Genomic DNA, 17,058 nt, shown 5'->3' on the forward strand with positions numbered 1-17,058 from the left:
GCTGCGGATTGAAATGCAAAAAGGGCATGGGATTCGCACAAATCCCATCCACTTTGCAGATGTAGAAAATGTCATGTTTCCTTTGGTGTTTCCGCTGTGGGAAAATTGCGGCGTTTCCGGCCCGTGGGGCCCCGGCCTTAGGCTGAGGCGCCACATTGCAGAAATGAGAGCTTTTTTTGTTGCAGATTTTGCTGAGGTTTTTTGAGCCAAAGCCAGGAATGGATTGAGCAGGAGGGAGAAGTATACGACCTTCATGTATATTAGCCATTCCTTTTGTAGCCATTCTTGGTTTTGGCTCAAAAAAACTGGGCAGGGAGGTTGTTCCTGCCGCCATCTTGGAGAACCAAGCACAGATCTTCTGTAGATGTAGGCTTGTCCAATCCGTCTGTCTCTTCATGTCATCCCAGACAGACTATATCCGTGAGGATAGCACCATTCCTTCTGATGGGTCTAGAGACCTCAATCCAGGCCGGATGTTCATTAGTCTTCTTGAAGAAACAATACATCTTATACGCATCTTCTCCTTTATGTCTATCACAGAAGCGTGTCCTTATTTCTGAAGGATAGGAGAGTGACTTCTGGCTTTTTCCATTTTACTCCCGATGCATACATTTTTCAGCCGTACTGAAATGACTGGAATAAACGAAGCAATGATATCACTTTCATCAGTGTCCGGGGACAATTTCTCTTCTCTAAGTGTCTCTTTGATGGCTGCATTCCTTCCATAAATGCTCCAGCAATAGACCAATGCCTTTTTCATCTCTGCTATTATCACCTATTCAGTAGGTGAAACTTTCATATCTTACAGGCTGTGTGCAATGAGAAAAAACAATCCTGCAGGAATAGCATATTTAGTACTGGCAGAAATTAAAGGGAAAGTCGAGCTTTGGAAGCGATTTGGTGACGTCCTCAGTGGCCATTTCCTAATATAGTGTTAATATTGGAATCTACTAATACATAAGCGGTGAATCCTCCTGTCAATGTGCCGGTAACCTGTCAGCAGAATACAGACTCACAGCAGCCTATAGTGGGTGAATGGGCTCTAAACTGAAGTCTTTGTAGGGAGGCTGTGTCTACATTGACTTTCTCTATAGGCTACGATCTATAAGTTCTTTGGGCTAAAAGGGAGTATATCCTAAAACCTTAGCCTCGGGTTGCGTGATGGGGACCCCTAATTAAAGTTGTAGGACATGTCTCGCATTTGCAGATCATAAAATCCAATTATTCGGGTTGCACCCTCTTTGTTTTGCCCCCACACAGTATACAACCCCACTACATGAAATACATGACCCCTTTCTCTGGCCCCCACACGGTATATGACTCCTTTCTCTGGCCCTCACACATGGTATATGACTCCCTTTATTGCCCCCAACAGTAAATGACCCCTTTCTTATGGCCCTTCACAGAATATGACCCTTTTTTATGTACCCCACACAGTATACGACCCCCCTTTTTTTTACCCTATCACACACAATACATAATCCCCCTTTTTTATGCCCACCCCCACAATATAAGTTAGGCTGCTATCAGTAGTATTATTACCCTAGATGTAGCATCCTGGTATTCTTCAGTGTAGTAACACAAAAATGGCGCCGCCTAGAGGGGGCAGTGGACACCGTCTTAGAGATGAGTACGGACCAGTGGATAGGTCACCAGTAGGGTTGAACGATCGTGTTCGGAAAAGATCGGATTCTGGTCGGCCATCGAGAAAATTTCACGATCGCCATCGGAATTCCGAACACGATCTTTTTAGGTGGGATCGAGATCGGTGATTATTTCCCACAATGCTTTGCTAATGGCCAAGCATTGTAGGAAAAGCTAGGAATGTTAGCCTTCACACTGAGTATACGCTCCGCTCACTCTGAGCGGAGTGTATACTCGGTGTGAAGGCTCCGCTGCGGTTCCATAGGAATGAATGGAAGCAGCCGGCAAACAGCCTTAACGCCCTGCGCGCCGACTGCATCCATTCATTCTAATGGGAGACTAGCTAACATCTCTAGTAGCTACTTACCTGAAGAGATGGCTGGTCTCGTTCTTCTTCGCCTCGCTGCCCCCGCCTCCCAGGTTAGTGTTTAAAGAGCTAGGAAGAAGGCGGGGCTTGTGGCTTAGGAGAGTGTGGGCGGGTACAGGGCGGGGAGATGTGATGTCTCCCCTCCCAGTACCTGCCCACACTCTCCTAACCTGGGAGGCAGCGGGCAGCGAGGCGAAGAAGAACGAGAACACCGGGCACCGGACCAGTCATCTCTGCAGGTAAGTGGACACCAGGGGGACTAAGTAGCCAGAAGATTAAAAAAAAAAATCACTACACAGCGTGGATTCTAACAATTAAAGCATTCAATTATTAGATTCCATGCTGTATAGTGAATAGTATTGTTTTTAAAATCCGATCTCCGATTAGTAAAAAAAATCCCATTGACTTGTATTGGGATCGGAATTGGGATCGAGATCGGGTTCGAATGAAAAATGATCGGAAATCGGATTTCAAAATCGATCCTGAAAAGTCAAGATCGGCTGAACCCTAGTCACCAGTATCAGATGGGTCAGGGTCCCACCAAATAGCTTTTTCGGCCGTTGGAAATCGTCTACAAGTTATACAGCCGAAAGCAGTCCTGTTCAAGTGGATCGGAGGGGGCTGCAGTCCTCCCGGCGCCACCACTATAGTGTACGGACCCCTACACTGTATACAGCTTCTGACAATCAGATATTGTGCATGTGGATGGCCCTTCAGAATCCATTCACTCCAAGTCCTGGACAACACCCTCAATGGGGGTCAGTTGCAATAGCAGGTGCAGCTCCTTGTAGTATCTGAATGTTTTATTGTATCTGGACCAACAGTGGGCTCATGGCCCATGATCAGTGGGGGTCCCAAGGGTCATCCTTGTCTGACCACCTCTCCTAAGAATAGGCCATCAGTACTAATTCATATGCAACCGCTTTACCCTGCATAACTATTCAGGGGTATGAGGAAAGCTGGGTGCCGACATCCACAGGTACTATAATGCAGGTAACTTTTTTTAAAGAAGGCTTTCATAGTTTCCAGCATCTCTTCCTGTGCCCTTGATTTTAGCATAACCCATATAACAACATCCAAGCCTGATTTTTGGATTTATATTTTGCACTGCAAACCCCTTCGGTCAGCACATAAACTGCGGCGTCTCAGCTTTTTTCTCGGTGACCTTGTTTATCCTAATCAGGTCTCCTATTCTTTTCCGAAACAAAAGAAGGCGGAAAAAGCAAAGAATATTTATTTTTCAGTGACAGAATCTAAGATCTACAAATACTTCTGCATCTCAAGTGGGCTTTGTCGATATTTAATTTGTAAATCTTGGCAGCCTGACCTTAGCGCGGCTACCGGCGTCTAAAAGTTCTTATAAAGGACATTCTAAATGACAGGACTTAAAGATCAACTACAGTGTTGCTTCTGAAATGTCATGTGTTAACCAATTTCTGTGCCTGAGACCTTCTACGGATCTGCTTCCCCCTGCGCCGGCTGTGTTGCTGTGATTTATCCTATAGCGTCCGGATGCGGGGTGTATAACAATGTTTCATGTACGCTGAAGCTATGCCTTCAACTCAAGCAAACAAATGGCCTTTCAAACGCTGTAAAGTCATCCACAAAATAACATTCGGGCCGGACAAGCTGGTCTGCATGCGGAAATGCTTAAAGGGGTCGTCTTGAGGCGAGAAGTCTTATCCAAATGTTGTATTATGATACATAGACATCGTATACTTGGGACACACCTATGTGTGCCAGATCAGAGAACCACACTGGGGTGCCTCGCACGTCTATGTACTCCCATTTTTTTGAATGACCGCAGCATGCTGCTGCATTTTTCCCATGGCTTTCCCTGGCAATATTAGCCTAGGGATGTGAAAATCCAGGCCAACGATGCTGTCCTCATGAGAAAACCTCTGTAGTCCAGGGGGGCCACCATGTGGCCTAAAAACTGCGATTTGGCCATGGCAAAAACCGTAACGTTTTACAGTCACTGCAAAGAGGATGGGTCTCTAGCAAATCCCATCCACACACTGCTGAAAAATACACACAGTGAAAACACTGCAATTCCCAAAACCATCATGGTTTTGGAATGCGCATGTCAAGGAAACCTCTGCAAAAACCGCAATGTGTTGCCACCGTCGTTTTTCCCACATAATTTTTTGCTGCAGCCCACTAGGTGGGACCTTAGGGCTAATTCACACGTAAATTACATGTGGCTTATTTTGGTCCTGAAAAAAAAGCTTCCTAATTAGGAAGCTTTTTTTGGACCTTGCTGCGCTTTTAGGAGCTTTTTTTTTTTTTTTTTTTTTGTAAAAACAGCTTCAAAAAAAGCCAGGCTGTTTTCCCCTCCCGTAAAGTGAATGGGCCGAAAAAAAGCCTCGCTGTTTCGGTCGCTTTTTTTTGCAAAAAAAAGCTAGGCGTTTTTCGCCTCCCATTCACTTCTATTGCTTTCTTCAGGCGGAAAACGCCTGAAGAAAGTTCATGTCGCTTCTTTTTTTCTGCTAGCAGAAAAAAAAAAAGCTAGCAGTCTACATAGACCACTATTGTAAATTAAAGGGGCTGATTTTGAAGTGAAATCCGCTGTCAAATTCAGCCTCTTTGCCCCCGTGTGAACTAGCCCTAGTCACTGTCACCTCCAACTAACACAGGAACATTTCCATGTGGACAGAAGAGGTGCAAGACCTGCCCGCACATACTGACCACTGACAGGATAGAGATACCAAACTCTAACAGGGAATATAAAATCCCAGGTACGTTCACCTGTAACACACCTAATGTAGTGTATTTGATCATTTGCACCAAATGTTCCACTGAAAATCTGTATGTTGGAGAGACTGGTCAGAAACTCAGAATGAGAATTAATCCACATCGCCATACAATCAAACAACAGAGAACTGATCTTCCCGTGCCAAAACACTTCTGCCAGGAAGATCACAACATCATCAATGACATGAAAATCTTGATCTTAAAAGGGAACTTTAAATCAAGGAAACAGCGACTGATTTATGAGTACAAGGCCATGACCCTATTCCAGACATTGGACAATGGGATGAACATCTCACTTGGGTTTATGTCTTTTTATACAAATCATTAAGACAGCCATTAAGATAAGAACCAGGGATCTGGCAATTGATTGTTTGTTGTTATAAGTATATAGTAATAAGCCTCTTCCCCCCTCCCTCCTGTAATTCTACCGCTGTGTCCAGTCATAAATATGCAGCCTCTAGAAGGTGTTTTTAGTTATATCTGAAGAAGAAGCTCAGAGGAAGCTTCGAAACGTCATATTCTGTCATCATTATGAGTTAGCCATTAAAAAAGGTATCACCTACTGAAGACTTGCAAAGTTTTTTTGTTTTTTATATGAATAGGTCTGTGTGCTATCCAGGAAAAACCCGGATTGCACACTGACCTAGCCCACGGTCATCTGCAAGGGGCTTTGGGCTAAGACCCCACATGTCGGAAACACAGCGGTTTTTGTTGCAGATTTTGCTGCAGTTTTTTGAGCCCATGCCAGGAGTGGATTCAGCAAAAGGGATAAGTATAAGAACATCCTAGATATCCTCCATTCCTATTGTGGTCGCTCACAAAAAAGCAGTAAAACCTGCAACAAAAAAACACTGCTTTTGCAAAGTGGGGCTTTAGCCTAATGGGGGTTGCAGAATCCATATACTTGTGGCTAAAACAACTCCATCGGGATAAACAGAATAGGTTCTGCTACAAATTCTACTGAATGTGAAGGCGCCTTATATCCATTTGTAGGAAAGCTGGGTGAGAAGAAAGTTTCCATTCCAGATTACATATGTAATCTACCTAAATTTGCAGTCATAAACTCTTACTACCAGGTGTGTCATTCAGGAGTCTGGGAAAGCTGGATGAACACACTGAGTACATATGGTACTCTTTGACACTGCTGCATCATTTGCTGTTCAGGGGTCTGGGAAAGCTGGATTACAAAACCATCCCATAGCGGCTGCCATGACAGGCACATTGGTCGTCACCCAGCTTTCCCAAGAACAGATATAACAACTGAAAATGTGGATTTTTTTTTAATTCTAATAATAATAAGATTAGAAAGTATTGTCATTCCCATGATAGAAAGCCTCTTCTCGTGGCCGCCCGTTGCTATGTATACAGTACAGAGGCTTTTGCATCATTTCCTCTATAATGGCCGCTCCTTCCTCCCCAGCCGGTTAACACAGTAACTTGTAACCGGAAAACTTTAACAAAGCCCCCTCATTGTCACCAGCCATCCCAGGACTTGTGTATAGTAAGCGAGGCCTGTGACTAACACGAAACCGGGGAGGCGAGTGATGTAACATCCGAGGGACGAGCCCCCGGGCCGGGCACCGCCCACAAACACAGGACGGGGATTTGGCCTCAACGGACAAAGTGAACGGAGGATTGCAGCGCAAATGGTGACCGCGCCCAGGGGTAAAGCAGCTGCTACTGTGCCATGAATGGCTGTGACTGTGTCTAGATAGTTCTATAGTGACTGTCATGGCGTCCTGGGACTTGTAGTTCCACAAAGCTCAGTGCGCTAATAAGTTTCCAGATAGTGTTAGGTTACAATTCACACTGGGTAAGTGTATTGCGGAAGTTTTTGCAGTCTGGGCAGGATTTGCAGAAACAACCCCATGCAGAGGAATGGAGATGATTGTCAGTCACAACATTTTTGGCAACTAAATCTGCAAGGCGTGCGCTTTATTGTCCTTTATGAAAGGCTTGTGACAGTGTGTTTATTAAAGGGGCTCTATCACTAGATTATCGTGTTTTTAGCTAAAGATATGCCTGCTAATCGTTAGTAGAAAGACACCCCCCCCACTCCGTTTTTGTTAATTACTGTGGAAAACGATATGCAAATCAGCTCCAGGGTGCACGGTGGACGTTCCGTGCACCCCCTTGCATCATACCTTCTGGACGCCCACTGCTGCCTCCGAGCCCTCCTCCTGCTTATTCACCGCCTCCATTGTGGCCGGTTTCTATTAAAGTCGTGCTCGGTAACGTTCCCTCCGGTGCGCTACTGCGCAAGCTCCAGCTCGCAATGTTCTCTACAGGAAAATGGCGCTGGAGCGTGCACAGTAGCGGTCTCTATTTAAAACACGCGTGTGCGCAATAGCACTACTCCAGCGCCATTTTGGGAGCCTTCACACGGAGTAAACGTTCATGTATTTTTGCAAAATACTCGTGTAAAACTAAGGGCTAGTTCACACGTGAACTGCCCGCGCGGGGTTTGACACAGAGAGAGCCGCGGCGAGCCGCGTCTATCTCTTGTCAAAACCCGCCCGCCGCGACCATCGCTGTCGCAGCTTAACCCTCTGCTGTCGGCTCAAATGAATGAGCCGACATAGGAGGGAGCTGCGGGGGGCGGAAGCCGCGCGACTGAGACAGCGCGGCTTCCGCCTGAAGAAAGGACATGTCCTTTCTTTTCTCCGCTAGCAGCAGCTCGCCGCTAGCGGAGAACAGAAGCCCGGCGGTCTCCATAGACCACCATTATAAGGGGAGGTTTTGGACGCGAAATCCGCTGTCAAAAACCTCCCCTTATACTCACGTGTGAACTAGCCCTAAGACTCCCATTGACTTCAATGACATTTTACAGGCGTATTTTTTACACGTGTAAAAAATATCATTGAAGTCAATGGGAGTCTTATTTTTACACATGTATTTTGCAAAAATACACGCGTGTTTACTCCGTGTGAAGGCTCCCTTTCCCGTAGAGAACATTGCGAGCTGGAGTGTGCGCAGTAGCATGCCTTCAATAGAAACCACCGACAATGGAGGCGGTGAATAAGCAGGAGGAGGAGGGCTTGGAGGCAGCGGTGGGCGTCCAGAAGGTAAGACACAAGGGGGTGCATGGAACGCCCACCGTGCACCCTGTAGCTGATTTGCATATCGTTTTCCGCGGTAATTAACAAAAACGTGGGGGGCTATTCAGGCATATCTTTAGCTAAAAACATGAAAATCTACTGATAGAGCCCCTTTAACAAACCACACGTTGTTGAGTTCGGAGCTCCCAGGACTGGCGTAACACACAAATATATTGGTAATAATTAATTGCGCCCAGTATCTACACATTAACGTGGAATCCAGGCCTTATTGAATCATTGCAAGAAACTGCACTACGGCTCGGTGCACACTGCACCTTATAACATACCACAAGTTTTCCACTGACACTCTGGCTTATTGCAGAATCTCATGGGGTTGTGCTGCCATTTGCATCATTTTGAGGGTAAGGCCCCATTCACATCTGCGTTTGGGTTACCTGAGAACGTCAGGGGCCCAATGTCAGATCTGTCAAATTTGGCAGAGCAACATACAGCGCTACTCTTAGGTCCCGTTCACATCTGCGTTCGGTGAGTCCACTTTGGGACCCCCCCGAACGGAAACCTATACGTATTAAAAAGCGGTTACCTGGGAAACCCACTGACCCCATAGACTATAATGGGGTCCATGTGGTTTCCGCACAAAACATGCGGAGAAAAAAGTGCTGCAAACAGTGAGTGCTTTCCGCTGTGAAATCCCTTGGAGGTCTCAGCGGATAAGTTATCATGGAATATCCCTTTAAATTCAATGCAAATCAGTAAATGAGGGTTACTTGACGTTCCTGTCTCACCTCTTGAGACCCTTAACCTGTGGTTGCGAATACCCCTTTAAATGCCCGGTGTTTTATTGACCCATTTAGGGCTCACAATGTACATTTTCCCCTATCAGTATGTCTTTGGAATATGGGAGGAAATCCACGCAAGCACGGGGAGAACATACAAACTCCTTGCAGATGTTTTGTCCTTGGCAGGATTTGAACCCAGGACTCCACGGCTGCAGTGCTAACCTCTGAGCCACCGTGTTGCCCCCTGTGATTCTTGTCTAGGCTTGGTGGAGTAATATCAGAGTTTACACAAGTGTGTTCTTGGTTTTCTCTGCAGCATAGTGCGCCCTCCATGGAAACGGCTTTGACAACAGAGTCTGTGGCTTCTTATCTGTGCTAAGACAGCGTGGACATGAGATGAAGCTGCAGGATCCATGAGCTCGCCTCCTTCACAAATCACATTCTTCTTCTTCCCAGTAAGTGCACTTCTTATTTGCTGATTGTAACTGAAGACCCGGAAAGTCCTGCATTTATTTGCATATAAAATAAAGCTCTAGATGTCCTGGAGGAAGAAGGGTCCCTGTTCTAGTGATCGGTGAGGGTAGATGTTAAAGGGGTATTCAGGCACTCAGACCCCGCACATATCATCTGTACTAGCAGCCTCCGAGTGCCAGAAGCTGCTAGTGGATGGATGGCCCCTATAGGACCAGCGCTGTAGTTCACCTGAACCACTGCCATACAGTGTACAGGGCTGCTGCATTACTCCTATTATTTCTATAGGACGCCTTGCCCATCTTCTAGTAACATCCAGTACCCGGAGGCTGCTAGATCAGATGATCCGTGCAGGGTCTGGGTGCTGGGTCCAAATTTCACCATGGACAGAGTAGGATGCGGTCTGTGTCACATCTGCAACATATTATATTTGCATACATTTATCGATTGTTCTGGACACTGCTAATGGATTAGACAGCCTAACAATACACCAGATTTAACATTCCACATAAGACACCCTAATACATCTGGTGCAATTTAGGGCTGTGTAGTCTAAACTTGCACTAAGACTTAGACACTAGGTGAGATTTATGAAGACTGGTGTATTAGATGTCAGTCTTCATATTTCTGGTTCTGATGGAGGGGGCCTCTTATTTATGACGGGGCACACGCTTCCTCACCTTACGTCACTTTCAGCCTCAGCTGTTCACTATTGCTCCAGGTACCTTAGCTACATAGTGGCCAAAGCCATGGTGTATTGGCCGTGTTACTGCGATCCAGCTCCCATTCAAGTGATTATCAGACTGGTGTGGGTACGACTCCTGGCACCGCAGAAATTGGCCACAAAGAACATCTATTTTTCAGTTGGACTTAAATAGCCAAGCATTACACATTACATATATCAGTCGACAACATGAAATACTTCATTTTTCCTATGGTGGCGCTGTACGGAAACTGAACTCTTGGATTCCATATTTTGCTATGAGTTACAGACACAATTATTTTTGCTTTATTAAAGGGATCCTATCATTAAAACTCATTTTTTTCTGGGTACCTTGTAGGAATAGCCTTAAGAAAGGTTATTCTTCTCCTACCTTTAGATGTCTTCTCCGCGTCGCCGTTCAGTATATAATCCGGTTTTCGTCGGTATGCAAATGAGTTCTCTCGCAGCACTGGGGGCGGGCCCCAGCGCTCAAACAGCACTGGGGGTGTTTTCAATGCTGCAAGAGAACTCTCCAGTGCTGCCTCCATCTTCTTCAGGAACGGGTCTTCTTCCAGTGGTGGCTTCAAACTTCTAGGCCTAGGGCAAAGCCGACTGCGCATGCCCGCCGGCCACAGGAAAATGGTCACTTACACAGTATTGTAAGCGTACATTTTATCGTGGCCGGCAGGCATGTGCAGTCGGCTGCCCGAGGCCTAGATGTTTAAAGCCACCGCCTGAAGAAGATTTGAAGAAGACCCATTCCTGAAGAAGATGGAGGAGGCGCTGGAGAGTTCTCTCACAGCATTAGAGATGCTGCGTTTCTGTGGCCACTGGGCTTATCTGCTCATTTGCCAAGTGAAGTAGCTGCCTGCTCTTAGAGGGGGAGGGAGGGGCTGACAAGCAATGGAGCTCCTCAGATAGGGGAGGGGGGAGGTGAGATTACTGTGCTGTCTATCTTCAGCTTTTCCACTTATCAGCCGATTTAATTGAATTTGGCTGATAAGGGCTGAGATAAGGAGTCCATTACCTCTGTATGTAATGCAAGTGGACTCAAATCCAGCTCTGCTACATCAGTTTCCACATCAGCTTCATACTGTGGTAATGCATTTACAACCAATCCCTCATTACTGACTGCAAACATATCAGATAGCAGTGCAAGAACCCCGCCCACCAATGTGCCGAGAAATCCAGGAAGTGAAGAGAGCACAGACCCTGCATGCTACAGAACAAGAGTTATGGGAATACCCCTTTAATGATAGGATCCCTTTGAAGGGATTTAGAGCAACCCCTGGGGCAACTGGGATGAATGTAGAAGACAAAAATAAATAAAAGACATACTCGCTTGTCCTTGGTGCTCCGTTGTCCGTTCCCAGTCCCTTATTCATCGTGTGCCAGGGCTTGCCTTACTGGCTCCTCACCAGCAACTTCTCAGGCCACTGATTGGCTCTCGGTGTCCATGTGATCCTAACGTCTTCTGGTGTTCCTTGGCACACAATAGAACAGAGACTGGGAGCGCACAGGGAAGTTCCAAGGACAAGTACGGTAAGTTTGCTATTTTTTTTTTTTCACCCATTGCAAGCCACCCCATGGGTTGCTCCAAATCCTGGACAGTCCCTTTTAAAGCAAAAATCCCCCTTTCTCTATAGGGAACAGATTTGTGCGGTTTTATTCTACCAAAAAAACAGGTCACCTGTTGCAATCCGGCAAGGATGCGGTCACCGCTGTAGCTATTGCTCTTCAGACCCGGCGTCGTGGAAGTGAATTACTCGTCATTGTAAGATCAGCTCCAGACATAATTTGTCCTAAGCGGAAAGTCCTTGAACAAGATTTTTGGAATGCATCCCATAGCTCCAAGTACTTATAAATACAATTTCCACTGAATAAAATGGCACTTCACCTAAGTGCTGTTATATATATGTCATTATCAGTAAATGCAAGATTTATGACTCGCCTGCCTATTACTGGATTATACGGAAAGTTTCCCTGTGAAGGCTCTGACATTGCAGACGGCGGCGTGATGGAGTGCTTCCCTCTTGTATATTAATATTAATATCGCTTTATTTGTCTTTAATATTTCAATGATAAAGCAGATAGGCACAAAGGCTGCAATCTGTCATCGCAACAGCAATTCAGCGCATTTGTAGTTGTTGGATGGATCCAAATAGATACGGCGCTCAACAATGTCCTGGCGGAGCCGGGTAATATGTATAAGTCATTACCTGCTATTTGTTTCGTTCAGTTCCGCAGGAGCGCAACCACTGTATTGTCTATTGGTATCTGATGTAGCGGTCCAGGTTTTTCTTCCATGCTTTACACTGCAGCTTTGCTTCGACAGATGAAACCTTGGCAGGCAATGCCAGGCAGTAGTTGGATATTAGCAAGCATATAGTGAGTGATTTATAGTGAGCTGGAATAACCTTAGAGCTCTGACCTTGAAAGAGTAACTGGACATACCAAGAACTTCAATTTATCGACAAATTTTGGCTACTTTTTATGAAACTGTGTGCTGAAATTTTCTTGGGGGGTGCGGCTGGACAGGCTCCTGTATAATGCAGGAAAGCTGAGGATATGGGGGAGGGGGCAGATATCACTTTATTCTATAAAATAGAACAGTGATTCTGGTGTCCTATGAAAGATGATATTCTCAGCTTTCATAGGACACCAAGATCACACTTCTATATTATTTCCAGCGGTTAAATGTAGATAGAGTAGTTGGGGTTGCATATAAATGTGTGATTTCATCTGGTGATATTGAAATCTATTGGGCACTGCTGCAGTACCTACAGTCACTGCTACGGTTTGTACGGCGAGTAAGCAGTGCGACTCCTGGCATGTAAATAATACCGAGTGCTGCGCTGTCTGCGTTCCATTGATATGTGGGGGTCCTGGTTGTTGGACCTCCACATATCTAATATTGACAGCCTATCCTAAGGAGGATTTTTTTTTATATTCGTAGGTCACCAGTACAACACCCAGACCCCGCACCAATCACTACATCTGTCTGACAGCACTCGAAACTACAGAAACATATAGGGCATATATATAGCCAAACATATAGCCCCTGGGGTCTGGAAGCAGCTCTGCTCTTATTTAAAGGGGCCTTTTACTTGAGCAGAAGCAGGGATACTTCCGGACCCCGGACAAATGGATTATGACAGTCCATCAATCTTAGAAACTGGATAACCCCTTTAATCCAGAGTCACAGCCTATATTATACACAGTCCAGGCACATTAATATGATCGCCTGTCACAATCCAGAATAACCCCCTTTGGCAGAGCGGACCGCTGCGAGACGTGCAGGAAGAGAAGGGATGTTGTAGTGATGATCACTGGGATGTTGGGCCATGCCAACTCCAGTGCCGTGGCCAGCTGCGCTAGGTTATGCGGTTGAGCATCCACAGCGCGAACAACGCGATCGAGGTGATCCCACAGATTCTCAATTGGGTTCAAGTCCGGGGAATTTGTTGGCCAAGGGAGGACGGTAAACTCATCCTGGTGCTCCTCGTACCACACACGTACACTGCGAGCTTTATGACACGTCACATTGTCCTGCTGGTAGATGCCATCATCCTGAGGAATAACAATTTACATGTAGGGGTGAACATGGTCCGCAAGGATAGATGCATACTTGTGTTGATCCATCGTGCCTTCCACAATGATGAGTGCACCCAGATGGCTGATGACACGTGCCTTCTGCCATTGGTTATTTAACATTGACGTCAAAAGTAGGCGGTGGGGACATTAATAGGACTGGTCTGTGTAATACAAGACTATACTCACAATTCTGTTGGGTTCCGCCGTCTCCTAGAGTACAGTAGAGCGACACCGCATGTATATGACCACCGCCGTATTCAGGCCCCCTATTCTGGTGTCCTATGAATGGGTAACAATCTTCAATCGTGAGATTACGATCCCAAAATGTTCACGTTCTCCACAAAATGATTATTGAAACAAAATCTCTCTCCGCCTTTGGCTTCTGCATCCGGAGACGAGCCCTCCTCCCATCGCTCGCTTTGTTTATTTTCATTGATCCGCCGTCTCATCCTTTTTTTACGGTGTCAAATATTTCACCTTGTTTTTATGCCGTTTTTTTTATTTATCTTTTTATTTTGCGCGTTTGATGTTTTCTTTCTTTTTTTTGTCTAATCGCCATTAACCGCGCCACTTAGAAGCCTCAAACCTGACAAAACGCTCATCGGAATAAAAGTCAGATCTTAATTGTTGTACAAAGCAATGTAATCATTTGTAATTGAATCGTCAGAAATGCAAATGTTATCTGCCTGACATTTCCTGCCGCTCCCGCGTCTTTTTTAATTATCTTTATTAAAGTCTGGCGCTTTACAAAGGGAAAGCTTTACAATTAAACCCCAGTTTGTTACACGCCATGACATTTACCTGTAATCGCCTTTTCTCCTAGACCTTGATGTTTAATTATTGTTTTTTGCGCCCCCTCTAGGGATTTGTCGGAGAACGTATGTTTGAACAGTGACCCAGCGACGGGCGGAGAATGCAGAAACAGGTTAGCGAGGGCTCGCGCCGCTGCTACTTCTTGTTTGTCTGATGACAGGAGGTATTATGTAAAAGGCGAACGCCAAAGCGGAGGAAACCCACTGGATTTTTTTTCCTATATATATATATATATATATATATATATATATATATATATATATATATATACATATATATATATATTTCCGCTAACAGGTTTTACCGCCGCAGATCTCTGTGTACTAAAGAAAGCAGACTGCTCAATTAGACTTTAATTAACAGTAAGTGGTTTTATTGCGCAGACATTGAAACGGCGGCGACGCTTGATGTAATTGAATCGGTCAGATGCGCGCCGGAAAGTTCCTCTTTCTATTTTGTTTCTTGTGTGACCTGTGTAGTGTTTATACGAGGGAACGCTTCCCTCGTTCTCGTCTATGTCCTTCCTACGCTTTCTTTAAAGGGATTCTATCATTAAAACCTCTTTTTTTGTGGATAAGATGTCGGAATAGCCTTTAGAAAGGCTATTCGTCTCTTACCTTTAGATGTGATCCGCCGCGCCGTTCCTTAGAAATACCGTTTTTTACCGGTATGCAAATTAGTTCTCTGGCAGCAATGGGGGCTGGCCACAGCGCTGAAAATGCGATGGGGGCGTCCCCACTGCAGCTCGAGACCACGATCCTGCAACGCCTCTATCTTCGGCTGGATCCTCCCCTTCTCTGTTGTCTTCCTCCTGTGTCACCTACGACGCCTGCGCAGCTGACTCTGCCAGTGAGACACCAGCAGAGCAGAGTGCGAATGCCGGCCGGCGGCCATTTTTGGGAGGCCGCTCCTGCATTGAACTACAAGAGCAAGAGCGGCCTCCCAAAAATGGCCGCCGGCCAGCATGCGCAGTCGGCTCTACTAGTGTCTCACTGGCAGAGCCAAGTGCACAGGCGTCGGAGGTGATGCAGGAGGAAGACGACAGAGAAAGGGAGGAGCCAGCCGAAGATAGAGGCATCACAGGATCGTGTTCTCGAGCAGCAGTGGGGACGCTCCCATCGCATTTTCAGCACTGGGGCCCGCCCCCATCGCTGCCAGAGAACTAATTTGCATACCAGTAAAAACCGGTATTTCTAAGGAATGGCGCGGCGGAGATCACATCTAAAGGTAAGAGACGAATAGCCTTTCTAAAGGCTATTCCGACGTCTTATCCACAAAAAAAGAGGTTTTAATGGTAGAATCCCTTTAAAGGGAACCTGTCAGGAAATTTCCGTTGCCTGGATCCCACATGGTGGAGAAGACACCAGGGGAGGGACATTTACTATATTGTGTACTAAGGCCGGGTGATTATGGCCTAAATAAACATGCATTTTACCTAGATTAGGATTAATGGTGATTATTTAGTTCACGCCCCTTAAACAAGCCCTATGATTATGTGTTGGGGCGAACCTCATTGAACACGTCCGACATGGTACTGCCAATATACTCTGGGGTCTCTGCAGACCCCACAGTAGAATTAGTGAGGGCCCATGGGAGGTGAACAAACAAAAAACAGTGTTACTCACCTCCCCTGGGCTCCGGCGATGCTCCTGATCTTCTTCAGGCCTTCTGAATGCCATGACAGACCACTGAAGCCTGTAAATGGGCCTCGGTGGTGTGTGACGTTGTAACGCGAAGATGAAAGCGGGATCGACGTTACCCAATCACCGCCCTCAACGTTATTTCGGAGCCCAAAAGAAGATGAAGACCAACACCAGAGTCCAGGGGAGGTGAGTTTTTTTTTTTATTTTTTTTTATGTTTTTTCACCTCCTTTGGGCCACACTAATTAGTATAATATATACTATACTAATTGCCATCCTATGTATTAGTATAAGAATGGCAGTTCTGGTTCGGCCGTGTTCAGATTCAGAATATTTCACTATAAAGGTATTGGGTTGGTGTTCAGTATTAGAGGTCTGCCTTGCTCGGATCCCGCTTCCTGTTAGCAGAGCAGAGAGTTTGTTTTAAAGGATTTGTCCAATTTTTTTGACGACCTATACTCAGGATAGGTCATTAATAAAAGATCAATGGGGGTCTGACACCCAGAAACCCTGCTGATCAGCTGTTGCAGCACTTGTGCCCTGTGACCCCCTCACGGTTTACATCACAGGCCTTGTGTTTCATTTAAAACGCCATGTAATGTAAACAGTGACAGCATGATGTTTGCGAGTGCTATCTATTGGGGTTCCAGTTGTTGGACCCCCATGATTTTTTTATTGATGACATATCCTGATGAACATTAATCAAAAAAGAAGTGGACAACCCCTTAAAGTGCAGCCTCTTTGGAGCATTGAGTAGCGTTCGCCATGTCCACCCATTCCTGACATGCCTCTCTGTCTTCCACAGTTTTCCACACATAGGGATGGCCTATCCAGAACCTCCAGGAGATACAAGCAGCCCACCATTGCCTCCAAATCTCGCTCACCATCCCCCTATACCAACAGGCGCATGTGTGAGCTCTCCGAGGACTCGAGGCAAAGGCTAGCCCACTTACACCTGGGACCCTACGAATTCAAGAAGGAAACTTGCAGCAAGCCTCCATTCGTAGTCAGACATGTAAGTCAGCCGCCGTATATTCCTCCAGTAGTTTACACTTCCTAAAACTTGTAATTCCAAAATGTTATCGGAGCGGTGACGTGCATGCTTAGCCACCAGTCCATTCATTTCAGTGAGACAACCCAAGATCACTTCTATAGGATGGCCAGAGAGCACTTCTTTGAAGCCTCGTAGAAATGGAGTGTGATCACAAAGAATGGCTTTCTCCATCAGTGCCA

General features: G+C 45.9%; 1 protein-coding gene across 1 annotated transcript in view; it reads left to right on the forward strand.

The window, feature by feature from the left end:
* The first annotated feature begins 6,178 nt into the window (after positions 1-6,178).
* The window catches only part of SPATA6 (spermatogenesis associated 6), a 53,892-nt gene continuing 43,012 nt past the window's right edge, over positions 6,179-17,058 (forward strand). The window contains exons 1-4 of the mRNA XM_075286254.1: positions 6,179-6,430; positions 8,920-9,058; positions 14,234-14,296; positions 16,631-16,840. Of these exons, the coding sequence (XP_075142355.1) occupies positions 14,285-14,296; positions 16,631-16,840 (222 nt within the window). The 5' untranslated portion in view covers positions 6,179-6,430; positions 8,920-9,058; positions 14,234-14,284. The remainder of the gene's footprint in view (positions 6,431-8,919; positions 9,059-14,233; positions 14,297-16,630; positions 16,841-17,058) is intronic.

Source organism: Leptodactylus fuscus, chromosome 9 (genome assembly GCF_031893055.1).
Source record: "Leptodactylus fuscus isolate aLepFus1 chromosome 9, aLepFus1.hap2, whole genome shotgun sequence".
Taxonomy (NCBI): Eukaryota; Metazoa; Chordata; class Amphibia; order Anura; family Leptodactylidae; genus Leptodactylus; species Leptodactylus fuscus.